Raw genomic sequence first — 15,606 nt, forward strand, 5'->3', positions numbered from 1 at the left:
CTTTTCAAGACTTTTTGTTGGCCCAAACAGAATGATTGGCACCCGAGTAGCCTTTGAAGTGCAACAAAGAAAGAAGCGTTCAGCCTCACTTTCCCCTCCTCTTGCCACTCCCTTTGTGGCTGACTGAACTTGCTCTGCTTGGAAGAGACACAAAAGACTCAGGAGCAAAAAAAAAACGAGACCCTGGAATGGCAGCGACTGCCACACACAGATCTTTTCATCGGTGCTGACCGTTGGAGCCACCAATCCAGTCATCACTAATGTTTGAGTATGTGTGTGTGTGTGTGTGTGTGTGTGTGTGCACCCTCACTTTACTTCATTCCACATTTAACCAACAAGAATTAGCATTAGACTATTGCAAATTTTAATTTATTTAAAATAATGATCATGTTTCATAATCAATACACATGTGATTGACTGGTGCACAAAAGTCAGCTCAGCTAGGCTCGTTACCCCACTGAGGACAAGTAGTATACTACTTATGGTTAACTGGTGACTACAAGTCACTTGAATGCATCACGGCTCTTTGGCCACACAATCTGGATGTGTCAAAAAGTCAAACCCTTGGAAAAACTTCCTAGTTCACTTCCTTGGTTATGACCTCTCCGATCGCTCAATCCCACCCACAATGACCCAGCCTGGGAATTTCAGAAGAGATGCAAGGAGGGGGGGCTGCCAGCAGCATTCCATGCTTCGGACTCCTGTCAGATCTGAGAAACAAAAGACAATTGTCGGGAATAATGTATGAAGCGGAGAGTAAGAGAAGGGAGGAGAAGCCGGGCAAGAATGTTGTCAAACAAGAGAAGGTAAATGGGAAGAAGAGCCATAGAGCAAGTGGAGAAAGACCCCCAGAGGGAGAAGGGAGGCTTGGAGGCCGGACCCGGCTCTCCTTCCCATGGAGAGTCCAGACGCCAGACCATACAAAGTAGCGTTTTCTCACAGCGCTTCCCTCAAACATCCGTCACATCCCATTACAGCTGATGCAGGGACTCCCAAAGAGAACTGGAAGGGCATGGTGAAATTGGGGTCAACATGAATTTGAAGGCATGTGATGAGGGGGGGGTCATTAGGTTTGAGTGTGTCTCATGGAGCTCAGACGTTTGTCTCTCAATTGTGATGGCATATCAAATTTAGGAGCACAAAGGAGAGAATCCTTTTCAAGATTTCTTTCATCTTTAACAGCTGACGGACCTCCCTGACATAAAAACGAGAACTCACCATGAAATAATACTTTGAAGAGCAACACCATAACATTATCAAAATACGTGCTTTCATTGTTAAGTCCCCAAATACCAAAAAACTCCCTAATGACACCAAAAAAAGTTGCTAGATTTGTCGCTATGTCATTAAGGGGAGTTGGAATGTTGCCAGATTTAGTTAAAAAATTCAGCAACACCGAAAGGCTGCCATCAGAACTTCGGTCTTACGTTTTGCGGACTCTCTTCAGCTTCTCCCACCATCCCTCCTCCCATTGAAGACGGTAATCACAGGAGACTTTTTTTTTCTTCCCACAAGACATCAAACCTCAGGGGCATATTCTTCGTTGTCCAAGAATATTTGTCCATATGTGGACTTATTTAGCGTGGTTATAAAAATACAGCACATAGTACGCAAACAGATGTCTTATGTCTGCTGAAAGAGTGAGGGCCTGTATGTTTAGCTAGGTTTTCATGCTGTGGGACTCCATCCTCACTGCAGAATTTGGCTGGGAGTCATACTTGTGTGTTGCCAAGGCAACCCGGCATGAGGGGAGCAACCCAGTTTGACAGTTTTTGGCATTTCTTCTAGCTAACATGAAAAAAGTGGCCCTAAATGTAATATTTATGCACTTACTACTTGTCTTCTGGGTGTGAATGTGTTAATGTTAGTGTTTCTCTTTTATTGTGAGACACACAGTTGAGTCCAAGTATGTCACTGTGTTAAATCAACCTTATGTAACGTTTATGATGTTGCTTACAAAATTAATTGAATGTCATTAATGTCAGCTGGGGCGGCACAGCGGATGAGTGGTTAGTGCGCAGACTTCACAGTTGGAGACCAGGGTTCAATTCCACCCTCAGCCATCTCTGTGTGGAGTTTGCATGTTCTCCTCGTCCATGCGTGGGTTTTTTCCGGGTACTCCGGTTTCCTCCCACGTTCCAAAAACATTCATTCATTTTCTACTGCTTTTTCCTCACGAGAGTCGCGGGGGGTGCTGGAGCCTATCCCAGCTGTCTTTGGGTGATGGCGGGGTACACCCTGGACTGGTGGCCAGCCAATCACAGGGCACATATAGACAAACAACCATTCATACTCACATTCATACCTATGGACAATTTGGAGTCGCTAATTAACCTAGCATTTTTTTGGAATGTGGGAGGAAACCGGAGTACCCGGAGAAAACCCACACATGCACGGGGAGAACAGGAAAACTCCACACAGAGATGGCCGAGGGTGGAATTGAACCCTGGTCTCCTAGCTGTGAGGTCTGCGCGCTAATTCCAAAAACATGCTAGAATGTGAGTGTGAATGGTTGTTTGTCTATATGTGCCCTGTGATTGTCTGGCAACCAGTCCAGGGTGTACCTCTTGCCTGAAGACAGCTGGGATAGGCTCCAGCACCCCACGCGACCCTCGTGATGATAAGCGATAGAAAATGAATTAATAAATGAATGAATGAACATTATTAGAGACCCCTCGACATGAAATAACACCCCTATAATCACTTTTACACACATTTATAGTAAACATAACAGAAAATAATACATTTAAGGCATAAACAATTAAGACATAAATAATATTTACTTTTTTTGGAATGTTTATGTTCGGTTCCTCCCACATTCCAAAAACATGCTAGGTTAATTGGCGACTCCAAATTGTCCATAGGTATGAATGTGAGTGTGAATGGTTGTTTGTCTATATGTGCTCTGTGATTGGCTGGCGACCAGTCCAGGGTGTACCCCGCCTCTCGCCTGAAGACAGCTGGGATAGGCTCCAGCACCCCCGCGACCCTCGTGAGGAAAAGCGGTAGAAAATGAATGAATGAATGAATAATGTCGGGGAATAATTTGGGGAAGTCGTGACTCCAGTAGATCACTGATTGGAGATCAATAATAAAAATTTGCTTCATGTTGGAACATGACCTTGCTATTTTAAAGTATGAGTGTTTATTACATGTAATGATTTCCCTCTAATAAACTGGGATTTCAATCTCGATAAGAAGGTCAAAGGTCAAAATGTGATCATAAGCTACAATAATATTATCATGGTTGCAGAATATCAGTTCGGTTTTGAGCAATGCACTATAGGTCGAGACCAAATTCCTAAAAAAAATGAGGGTGTAGCCTGAGACCCTCCAGAGGTTCCATTCTGGAGATTCCAAAGTAGCCACCTTCCCTCTCTTATCAGCGTCTTGTCCATATGGAATGAGATGCTGCACAATGTCAAGCTAACACATTCCCGTTTAAACTGCATTTATGTTCATTTAGTTAAGTCAAACTTTAAATCATATTCTATTAGATGATTGAGTCAATCATTATGTCAGCTACCAATAGAGACATTATTATTGTTATGGTCGTCGTCGCTACAAATGATGATCGTGCTGCGTGTGAAAGCTGTGACCTTAAGTGGAACGCACATAAACACTCACACACGTTGACATTTCACTTTGTGGAGAAGAAGTAATGTGGGCTGTGGTGAGACTGAGGGGTTTCTAGAAAAAAAAAAAAAAACACCACTGGGTTTACGAGAAATAGGAAGTATGTGGTCTCATGATCAGATAGCAAAACTCTGGGTGGAAGAGATATTTGTTTTTGTTCCATTCTTTCCACTGATGCTTTTGAAACATTGACAGTTATCTTGAATAAAGTTAGTTTATGGTATTGTTATGCATACCTAAAAGGGGGTAAAAATGGAAAAATATTTCACCTATGTTAGAGTGCCCCCTGCTGGTTAAACCTCATAATGTGTGAGGATTTTCTACAACCAAAAAATATAAATGTATACTTTATTAGCCTACAGTATAGAAGATAGTAACTAGTATTGCATTGAAAGCTTGTACAAAAGAAAATACATGCAAGCAATATATTAAATATATTACTTATTAATAGCTGTTCATTAAATTATATTATACATGTAAATATACACTGTAAACTCGAATGTTCAAAGCACTTAATAAATGAAGTTATACATACTCAAAGTTCTTTAAAAAAGTTCCAATAACTTAATTATGTCAAGTTTATTTAACATTTTGGGTACTTTTAACTAATATGTTTTGATTAATTTGAACTATGGCTATATTAAGTAAGATTAAATTAAAAACATAGTTTACATACAACTTAAGACACTGTGAATCTGAATGCTCAAAATAATTAATTGGTATAAATATAGTTAAATTAAATTTCTAAAGTTCTACTTACAAATGTTGATTGCCAGTTGCATTATCTGTTTTTTCAGTTTATTTAATTTGTAATTTTTGATTAATATGAACTTTTTGCAGATTTGTGTAACCTACTTAAAATAATTTGTAGTTACCTAAAACAATATCTATTTCTATCTATTTCTCTCTTCACCCCCAAATTAAAAAAAAGTATATGTAATATCAATACAGTGTACGTAGTATTGTGTGAATGCATCAATTCATGGTAAAGCACCCTTCTCTTCTCTGGAGAATTATACCGGTACTCACAATATGAGAAAAAGGAAGATGACTGTCGGAAAAAGGTAACACCTTGACACCAAGCCTGCTTTTGCTTCCCTTTTTCTGTAAAAGCCAGCCAAAATCACTTCCTGATTTTATTGTATTCATTTGGCCTACAAATGAAAACACAGTTACGTGTCAGCATGACCTTCCAAGCATTAGTGGAGCACTGAAGGGATGCATTTTTGTCTGAAAAATATATATATTTTTTGAAAATGTACTTTTTTCTTGAAAATATTGTCATTTTTTTCTTGAAAATGGCATCCCCTTTTGCTGTGTATTCTTGAAAAGGGTGATGAGCATGCTGGAGCCTATCCCAGATGTCTTCAGGTACACCCTGGACTTGTGGCCAGCCTACCAAAGGCCACATATAGACAAATAACAATTGACACCATATGTATAACTTAATGCTTCTTTGTCTTTGTTGCATAACAACTTTTGATTGGATTTTGTCACGGTGCGACATGTCAGCGTTTCGATGCGACGCCAGGATGCAGAAATGAGGACCAAGTGCAAGTAAAAAATTTTATTCTATTTAAGATAGGAGCGTAGATAAAGAGAATCACTGGCCTGCAGCACGTAAAATGGTCAACGCACCAACCAAACAATCAGACTGCACTTCCGGAATAACAAACAAAAAACAGACTGTGTACATATATTTATACTGTTTATTCTGTATATTTTGTATTTTTCATTCTTTTTTAATAGATGTGTCTGCACCTACTTCACCAAAACAAATTCCTAGTATGTGTTTGATCATACTTGGCAATAAACCCTTTTCTGATTCTGATTCTGATTCCGATTCAAAGAACTAAATACAACAATCAACAATTACAAATAGGTGCGCATAGGAGAGAAAGAAACAGGACAGACCAATACAGGAAATAATACAAAATAAGAGCATGAAAGCAGGAACTAAGGCTTACAAAGTAAAACAAAACAAAACTGTCACACAGGCAACAATGCACATTGTGACAGATTTGTCCCAAAAGTGTCCGAAAATGTTATACCAATAGAGGAAGCTAAAGACGTGTTCCTTATGTCTGCTTTTGGTTATATTTTTCCCGTTTTTGTTGAGGTTTTGCATGTAAATTTGCTAGCGAGTAAATGGCAATTGTATGGCTAGACTCGGTTGCTTCCATCCAAGTCCTATTCTGAGACGCATCAGTGGTGCTAAATGGACCTTTTCACTTCTACAGCAGGTGCTTATGCTAAGTGCCTTGGAATGTGTCCTGATTTTACTTTGTGGTATGAGAAGGATTTCACCTTTGTACAAACCACTCTCATTCACTCACACGTTCCAATGAAATCGAGTGTGTGCAAACTAGTCAAAACATTGTACAGACACATGTGATGCAGGACACTTTTGGACGAGGTGGTATGTACAGTACAGTATCTCTGATCCTTAGTGAAGAAAAATGTTTCCCAACTTTCCGAAATCAGTATAATGTCAATGCATCTGTCCGTCATGCTCATAAACACTCCTAAGTGGAAAAAAATAACTGACGTTTGCAAACCAAGCTCAGAGTTAGCGTTGTTAAGTGACATCTGATGATTCCGCCTCCGGGATCCTAGTAACGTATCTCTTTCTTTGTGCCATACGTGTTGACGCCCATGGACCGAGAATAGATCCCAAGGGTCGCGGTGGTGAATGACTTTACACAAAATGTGACACACACACACACACAGTGTGTGTAGCCAAGAACACTCCATTAAGCTGCAACCAAAGCTGTAAGCAGTACACCCCAGGGGGATTTGTTTGTGTGAGCGTAACCACCGCATGAGGGCATGCATGTCGTCCGACTCGGGGGGTCATCAGGGCAACATTCCCACTGTGCTGTAGAGGGATCCTTTTCTACCTTTCCAAGTGTAATGTCTTAAATCAACATGTTCTTAGTGTTATTGAGAAGGCCTGCATTTAAACTCTGATGATTCATGAGAATGACATGCAGTGATATGCGAGTTTGAAATGGAGTTAGTTAAGCTATGCTAGCTATGAAGGTCGTCTATTATGGAAATTTTGGGGGGCATATGATAACATGTTTTTCCTCTCTAACAATGAATACTGGTATTTTGATAGTAAAACTTTGGAGCAGGTCTGGCACCCATATTAAAAAAAACTGGTCACAACATTAGGTACACTTATACAGTAGCACAAGAGCGGCATCAAGCATCCTGCATGTATGGATGACATCAGCGTGTGACAATGTTACACCCCTCTCGGTAGGTCTTAAACTTCATAATGTACACGGTGCATTTAACAAGACAGTTGCTGACGGTGTTTTTTGCTTTGACTTCTGATATAAAGTCAGTTTGTCGTACTGAAGGCGGTGCTTTTGAGAAAAATATACTCAACAACGCTGACTATTGATGACTGATTATTTCCCTTTTTGCTGTGTTTGCATGAATCACCAACTTCTCACATCTCGTTAAAAATAATTAAATAATAAAGTCTCAAGGGTCGCTTACACACATACACAGTACACATTTAGCTGAATAAGAAATATAGCAATTTCTGATCGATCTATGTGAATTTCAGACTTAAAATAATCTTTAAGATAACCTATTTTTGCCAAACCGTCTTTTTAATTTTTTTTTTTTCATGTATGAAAAACGCTTTATAAATAAAGTTGTATTTGATTCCTGCCATAGTAGTCTTGCAGCCCATCTTATTATTTCTCATACGTTTTGTATTATTATTATTATTATTATTGTCAAGTGACATCACAGAAGTGTGCTGATGAGGAGGTTTCACCCTAAATATATCGGGATATGAGTTTTTGGTCCATATCGCAAAAAAAACCTCTATCCATGAACATCACTGCATATTGATTTGCAATGCTAATTCTATGCAGTATCATGCATGGAACTGCACACATTAATATAAATGCAGTATTTGTCCCTGCATAATTGCATATCACCATGTACTAGCTACTAAAGCCTTTACTGGGTGCATTCACAACAAAATATAACTATGTTCCAACAGCGTGCATGTACGTATGTGTGTGTTGGTATGAGAGTAAGCACAAGTGCCCTTTGGAGAGACAGTTTGTAATCAGTTGTCAAAGTGTCAGATGTTCTCATTGTAGCCACTGAGAGTTGAGCTATGTGCTGGGCAGGGGGAAAGCTCTCAGGTCCACCGGCATGTTCATCCAAGCAGCAGGAGTGGATGTGAAGAACATACAGCACAGGCACTGTTGGCTCCCATATACTCTTTCCGCCACAAGGTTTGTGATCTCTCTCAGGTAAGACAAATCAATGGATATTACAGTTTAGAATTTACATCTTGCAGGTAAAAGCAGCGAATAGGCTATTTTTAGTGCTTTGTTGTTCGGTTTTCTCGTTGAATTTCTCCATGACATATATAAATACCTGTATAATTATCCATTAAATGTACTGCAAAAAAAGGTCAGTAAGGATAATTCATAATGCCGCCTACAGAGAACATACTAACTCCTTATTTCTAAAATCGCAAATACTTAAACTTGCTGATATAGTTCATCTTCAAACAGCTAAAATAATGCATAAGGCTAAAAATAACCAATTACCTAAAAATGTCATCCAATACTTCTCTACAAGAGAGGAGAAATATGATCTCAGGGAAGAACTACATTTGAAACACTTATATGCTAGGACTACGTTAAAAAGCCATAGCATTTCAGTATGTGGAATCAAACTATGGAATGGATTGAGTAAGGAAGTCAAACAATGCACAACGATGAGCCAATTCAAGAAACAATACAAGCAGTTGATGTTTGCTAAATACAAGGATGAAGAGTCTTGAACCAGTCATGATGTGCTATATATATCACTATATTGACACTTACTATGGTACCCATTATGTCATTGGATGGTCATATCACCTCCTACTTCGGTACGGGACAAAAAAAAAAAAAAAAAAAAAAAAAAACCTTAAACTATATTAGGAAAGCAGGAAGTGAACAAATGTAGCAGTTACTGATTGTAAAAGTACCAGATGGAGGGGTAGGATTTAATAAGCTTTGCTTCTTCCTACTCCTTTTGGACATGTGGAACTGTGAACTGATTATGTGATGCATTCAATTGTAATCTGATGCATGTTCAAATGAAATAAAACCATTACCATTACCATTATATGTCATAAAACATGTAAATACTGCACAGTACAATAAATGTTTTAACAGTTTAACAGTTTTGTTTTAATGACATGTTAGCATGTCAATGTCAACAGATATTATACAATTATATGTTGTAAGTCGTAAAAACATTTATAAGTCACAATGTTCTTTGTCACTGTTTTCCATTCCAATGCTTCGGGCCCGCATTTCATGTTGAATTCTGAGATGTTCAACAACATAATTTAGCATGAAGTAATGTGCTTAAATTAGATAGATATTTTTTAGAAAGATTGTTTACTATTTCTGATTAATTGTTGGCTACAAAAAGTGCAGTACTCCTGTAATGTTCAAATGTTTAAAATGTTTTTGTTTTCTTTTTTTTGTAAGCAGAGCTAGCAATGATTGATTTAGGCCTGGCTGACAGCAGCCTGATTGATGAGCTGATTGAGCTGACGGCCCAGAGCCTCAGTAAACTGGAGATCCAAGAACACTTCAACGTCATCAAGGAGATCGGCAGAGGAAAGTATGGCAAAGTGCTGCTGGTCACACATCGCTTCCGAGGTAGAACTTTGCTTTGACTTGACTCTGGTCAATCGAGGGTTTTTATTTTGTATGGATGCTACCCAGGGACTCCAATGGCCTTGAAAGTAATGCCCAAGACTTCAACAAAGCTACAGGGTTTCCTGCGAGAGTACTGTATCTCCTTGCATCTGTCGTGCCACCCCTGCATTGTGGGTCTCTTTGGCATCGCCTTCCAGTCAAATGAACACTACTGCTTTGCCCAGGAGCTCGTCATTGGGCGGGACCTGTTTGCTGTCATTCAGCCTAAGGTGAGGTTGGTTGTTATCCGCTAAGGATAATTAATTTTTGTACTTCCAAGTGCGTGTTGTCTAATTGCAAAAATTGGTGCAAAATTTAATGCAGATTTGTCACCATGTCGCACTTTTAGCGGAGGAGGAACTTTGGCTGCATGCAGGCAAGCAGTCGCTTGTGGTGCTTTTATTATCATATCAATACAAAAACTAGATCGTTGCAAAAAAAAAAGACTCTGTGATGTACGTGCTATTCATTTGCTAAAAAGGCTTTTTTTTCATTTTTTGTATACATCGTAACTGAAATTGTAGAAGAGTTGATTCTAAAAACTAAACTAAGCCGGACAAACCACTTACACACATACACAGTATGCACATAGCTGGTTAATAAACAATAAATAAAGCAACCATGTTAATTTCACACTTAAAATAATGTGCAGATTTAAGACGCCCACATCCAGTTTCTACCCCACACATTTACCCAACTTCGGTTTCTATCCCGCCCATTCCAAGTACAGATACAAATACAAATAGAGATAGTGGTGTACTCGCTCATCCCTAGTTTGCACATAAAAGTCGGCATGTGTGTCATATTTCTGTGTAGTTATTAACTTTAGTTATAAACTTTCTCCGTTTAAGGTGGGCATCCCTGAGTCCTCCGTTAAACGTTGTGTCCTCCAGATTGCCAGCGCTTTGGAGTTCATCCATAGCCGGGGCCTTGTCCACCGAGACGTCAAACCTGAGAACATCCTTCTGCTGGATCATCACTGCAGCCAGGTCAAGCTGGCAGACTTTGGCCTGGCCCAGAAGAAGGGCACTCTGATCAGCTACATTACAGGGACCCTTCCTTACATGGCCCCTGAGCTTTGCACCGTTGCTTTACTGGAGGGCCAGAAAGAAGTCACCGCTCCTCCGCTGAGTGTGGAACCAAGTCTGGACACATGGGCTTTTGGCGTGGTTATATTCTGCATCCTCACGGGGTACTTCCCATGGGACCGTTGCTTGGATTCAGATGACTTCTATAAGGAGTTTGTTGACTGGTCCAATTTGGGAGACAGTGCCAACACAGAGGATGACATTCCACCTCTGTGGAAAAGGTTCACTCCAGAAGCAATGGAGTTATTTGGAAAACTCTTGGCTCTGGATGCAGAAAAGAGGTCTACTGTTGGGGAGGTGAGAGAATATATGGAGAAGGCCTGGCTTAAAACGGAACATGGGCTGGAGCAGCTGCAGACAGAAGAGAAAAAATAATTTTGGACCTAAAAGAAGATGATGAGCGAGTAGACCACTATCTGATCTGTATCTGTTCAACCCTCTAAATTGTATCCTTACTCAGAGTTAAAGCTGTAGAAGTTGCTATATGTATTTTTGTTATTTTAATGAACTGTGTGAAGTTGGTGATTCATGCAAATATTGCAATAAACATAACAATAATGTGTCAGCCTTGTTGACTGTACTTTTCTCAAAAGCACTGTGTTCAGTACTACAAGCAGTTTTCAACTTTGCATCGTTTCATATTCAGATTTACTTTCAAGCTGAGTCATGCATTGGTTGGGCCAGAAATGTATCACTCATGTAATAAATAAGCAAAGCAAAGCCCTGCAGCATGCAAACCTTCTTGAACTGTATTCTGTTTACTTAACAACAGCCTGGCATCAACACTGCAATCAGTGGTTGAGATGCGCCTGCATCGGCTTTATGTGACCACCAAGGTCACTGTGCTGCATCAATCTTAGCCTGAATTCTAAGTGACAATGAGCTAAAACGTTCACTTTCAGGACAGAATCAAAGCTTTTGTTTTGCATCACAAACAGCAGAGAATAAAGTACATATATTAAAAATACATTAAAACAGACAGATTTCGCTGGAACCACAAAATCCAAAGAAATACAACTGAATAGGTGCAGATTCTGGAAGATCATGTGTGTAGGTTATCATGTGTAGCTGGTAATAGGTCCCCTTTAATGATGATTTTTCAGACTACCTGTGTGAAGATCTGACGTTAACCCTGAATTCACACCAGACAGACGGGCATAGCTTTCAAATTGCTTCTATTTGAATCTGTAGACATGTTTACATGAGGAGATTTTCCTCTTTCTGAATGGAATCTTTCCTAATGACGTACCAGAAAACAGTGTATACATGGAAAGGAATATTCCAATCTCCTGTCTATAACGGAATAGTCAATGGGGCATATGCAGTAAAACGTAAACAACATCACATGATTCAACGAAGATGGTGGACGAGAGTGTGATTACCACGGTTGTTGGGACAGTTGCTATGCTTTTTTTAAAAGCAGCAACTTGAACGTTCAGTTCTTTTAAAGTTTGGATCAAAAATGAACTTTCCGCTGTAGTCCAGTGATGACTGCTTGCCGCCATTTTCAAAACCGGAGAGACGTCTGCGTGTTACGTTGCAGCTGAGCATGCGCTGAAAGAACGCACCCTGACAACTTTCCGATTGAGCGGGTACAAGGTATCTCAATCGGATTGGGGAAAGGAATATTCCACCCCTGTGAATCCGATTATATATTCATTCGGATTGGCACTTTTCTTTTGGAATGAGGTGTATACAAAGGTTACATTCTTTCCGTTTGAGCAAATAACTCGAATGGAATTGGAATATTTGGGTCCATGTAAACGTGGCTAGTGTGGCAATTCGCATGTGTGTCTGACACATGTCAGGATTAGGAGAAGATAGGAGCACCTGTCAGGTGTGTCACCACCCTGCAGAGAAGGCAAAAAAGTAAAACACACAAAACAGCCACACCCACTATAGGACGTAGCTTTGCTCTTTTCAAGCGCTAACCGTTTCCTTTTGTTTTAATTTAACTCAATCGCTGGCTGTAAATCAAAACAGGACAGTGGGTGACTTTCATCACATGACTTTTTGGGTCTATAGAACATTAACTGAGTTTCAGCTCTCTGTTTTCATCCCCTTCTCATCTTCTTTACTTTCCATAGCTGCTTTCTATTAAATAATCTCTTGGCATTCTGCTTCAGCTGTTCTACAGTCGCACGGTCATCTTTCAGCTCACCCTTTGAGCCGACTGCATATTCCTCACTTGTCAAACAAACACAGATGAAGCCAATGTAAACCCAACTGCAAAGCATGCGTGTGTCCCATTTCACTCAACAACTGTGAATACTGGTTTTGTATAAAGTCGGACTCAGACAAGTAAAGTAATATTCATTCATTTTTTACCGCTTATCCTCACGAGGGTCGCAGGGGATGGTGGCCAGCCAATCATAGGGGACATATAAACAAATTCACACTCACATTGATACCAGAAACCGGAGTACACGGAAAAAAAACACACATGCACAGGGAAAACTCCACACAGAGATGGCCAAGGGTGGAATTGAACTCGGGTCTTCTAGCTGTGTGGCCTGCGTGCTAACCACTTGATCGCTGTGCAGCCCGTAAAGTAATATTAATTCATTCATTTTCTACCGCTTATCCTCACAAGGGTGGCGGGGGTGCTGGAGCCTATCCCAGCTGTCTTCGGGTGAGAGGCGGGGTACACCCTGGACTGGTGGCCAGCCAATCACAGGGCACATATAGACAAACAACCATTCACACTCACATTCATACCTATGGATAATTTGGAGTTGCCAATTAACCTAGCATGTTTTTGGAAGGTGGGAGGAAATCGGAGAAAACCCAAGCATGCATGGGGAGAACATGCAAACTCCACACAGAGATGGCTGAGGGTGGAATCGAACTTGGGTCTCCTAGCTGTGTGGCCTGTGCGCTAACCACTCTTCACCATGCAGCTCATTATTGTGAAAATAATGACTAAAATAAAGTACAGTGGTACCTTAGTTCATGTCCGCTGTGTTTTTAGTTAACCAACATTTTTGCTAAAAAATGTAACCCCGGGTGTACCCCGCCTCTTGCTCGAAGTCAATTGGGATAGGCTCCAGCATACCCGCAACCCTATACAAAAATTACCATTTTAAAAAGACATTATGAGCATAAACTATGAATATTACAAGGAAAAACGTTGAAAAAAGTACTACATGTTTGTTGCAATGACAGGAAAATAAGCAGGAGAAAACTAAGCTATGATTGCATTAAATTGCCATGGCCTTGCTCATTGACTCAGTCCATGAAATATTACTTTCCACAAGGTTACACACAAACACAGATACTCCCCCAGTTGTAGGCAAGCTACAGTATCCATGCCTGCTGGTGGTCACATGGGAGCACTATTAATAATAACAATAATATCACACTTGCCGTCTGTTGTGGAAAATCTCCACAACTGGGACCCCTCTTTTAGCTATAGACTCGAACGAATCATATAGTCCCTCGAGTGGTCGGGTAATAATGTAGCAATTAAGAAATTCCGTCTCCATGTTTACCATCCTTTCATCTATTTTGGCCACATAGCAGTCTTAATCCTATACTTTTATGCAGCAGAAATGCATCACGCACAATAGTTTGTTTACATATCATTGCTCACAAATGAGTCCCATCGGGTGGATAGATGCCTGGACAGGGTCCAGGAGGTTACGTCTCTTGGAAATGCATGCAAGGCTCTGGGTTATCTGTCATCTCTTTTGTGTGACTATGAAGAATCTTTGGATGTATGTACATAACATGCACTTTGATATTCAACACCTCAGCCATTTCACAAACTAGCCAGCAATAAAAGTTTCACATGATTACTATTTCCTTAGGCTCTTTGTAACAGGAGTTCAAGCGTACGCTGTGCTTCTTCTAACACTATGTCAGACATGTTGTATATATACTTACCAACACAGTAAACAGACACTAATCCTCCCAGAGCGACGTGGTTACTCCCCACTTTCTTCAAGTTGTTTATGATTGACAACACCATCAAGAGCATTGCTGCGGTGCGTTTCTTGGCACACTGAGTGTGAATAGTTACAGTTGCAGTGACTGGTGTTATTTATCCTCACTTCACCATGACATTTCTCTAAAAGGTTGTTATTAGGTGCTACTACGAGCGAAAGTAATATAAATACCACAGTGGTATTTTTAATGGGTTGAGGAATAGGATAGGGTTCTGTTGGTAATAATTAAAAATGTGTCCATACTAGCAAACTTTCTTTTCTTTTACCTTTTTCTGTGCGTTCTAAAGAAAGAAAAACAGTTAGCATGAGGGAGCTAGCATCTGGAATGGGGTGATTTTGGTGACTCAGCTCCGGCTATTGTTGAAAGCCAAAAGTCCGACGGCCAGCTCTCCCCCAAACATATCATGGGAAGCCACAGTGCGCAGCTGCACTAATCAGGCGGTCTATTTAAATGGCACATTGCTTCCTTTTTATCGGCGCTACAACCGCTGCGGGAGAAGGTCCAACGCTTGGAGGCAGAGTTGTCCCATACTAGCAAACTTTCGCTTCTTGTACCCTTTTTCTATGCGTTCTAAAGAGAGAAAAACAGTTAGCATGAGAGCGCTAGCATCAGCTAGCATGAGGGTCATTGTCTTGTTGGAAGTATTCAGCCTCGACTTTAAATGGGGGATTCAAAGAAAATGATATTATCCTTGTTACAAGCCATTTTAAATGGTAAAAATGTGTATAGGAAAAAAAAAACATTCCCAGTCATGATCCAGTTTTCCCAGCAGACAGTTGGGAACTTTGATTTAAGGCTGAAATCAATACCCATGTACCTGAAATCAATACCGCCAAGCTCTTTTCAGCGATGACATCACATCCTGTCAGTCAATAAATCCTCACTGGCAACAGCATTACACTCGAGAAATTACTTTTTTTGATGGTAACCCCCTGGCCATGTTGTTTATATAATGTATAAATATTGAAATTCACTTTTAACGTTCACCCCTTCCCCTAAATGGCGCATAAAATAAGCACAAATCAAAACTGAATAAAGTACCGTCAGTCAAGGCCGTTGTAAACTCACATTTGAGCATGTAGTAAAAAATTCTGACCACCAGATGGCAGCAAAATCTAACTAAATGACATTTACTACAGGAGTAATGGAAGCATCATTATGAACATTAATTAGAACCTTTTTGAAATGATTCATGT

The 15,606-nt window shown here is 40.2% G+C and overlaps 1 protein-coding gene across 2 annotated transcripts; it reads left to right on the forward strand.

The window, feature by feature from the left end:
* Positions 1-7,466: 7,466 nt before the first annotated feature.
* On the forward strand, positions 7,467-11,046 carry LOC131136963 (serine/threonine-protein kinase SBK1). Of its 2 annotated transcripts, none has more exons than XM_078797867.1 (4): positions 7,467-7,904; positions 9,165-9,335; positions 9,402-9,604; positions 10,226-11,046. In XM_078797867.1, exons 2-4 carry the CDS (start codon positions 9,173-9,175, stop codon positions 10,835-10,837), a joined length of 978 nt encoding a protein of 325 aa, XP_078653993.1. In that variant the 5' UTR covers positions 7,467-7,904; positions 9,165-9,172; the 3' UTR covers positions 10,838-11,046. The 2 variants fall into 2 exon arrangements, with proteins under 2 accessions (XP_078653993.1, XP_078653992.1); XM_078797866.1 differs by having other exon boundaries at positions 7,468-7,922.
* The last annotated feature ends 4,560 nt before the right edge of the window (positions 11,047-15,606 follow it).

The sequence above is a fragment of the Doryrhamphus excisus genome, linkage group LG17 (genome assembly GCF_037039965.1).
Source record: "Doryrhamphus excisus strain RoL-2023G ecotype Guam linkage group LG17, RoL_Dexc_Guam_v1.1, whole genome shotgun sequence".
NCBI lineage: Eukaryota > Metazoa > Chordata > Actinopteri > Syngnathiformes > Syngnathidae > Doryrhamphus > Doryrhamphus excisus.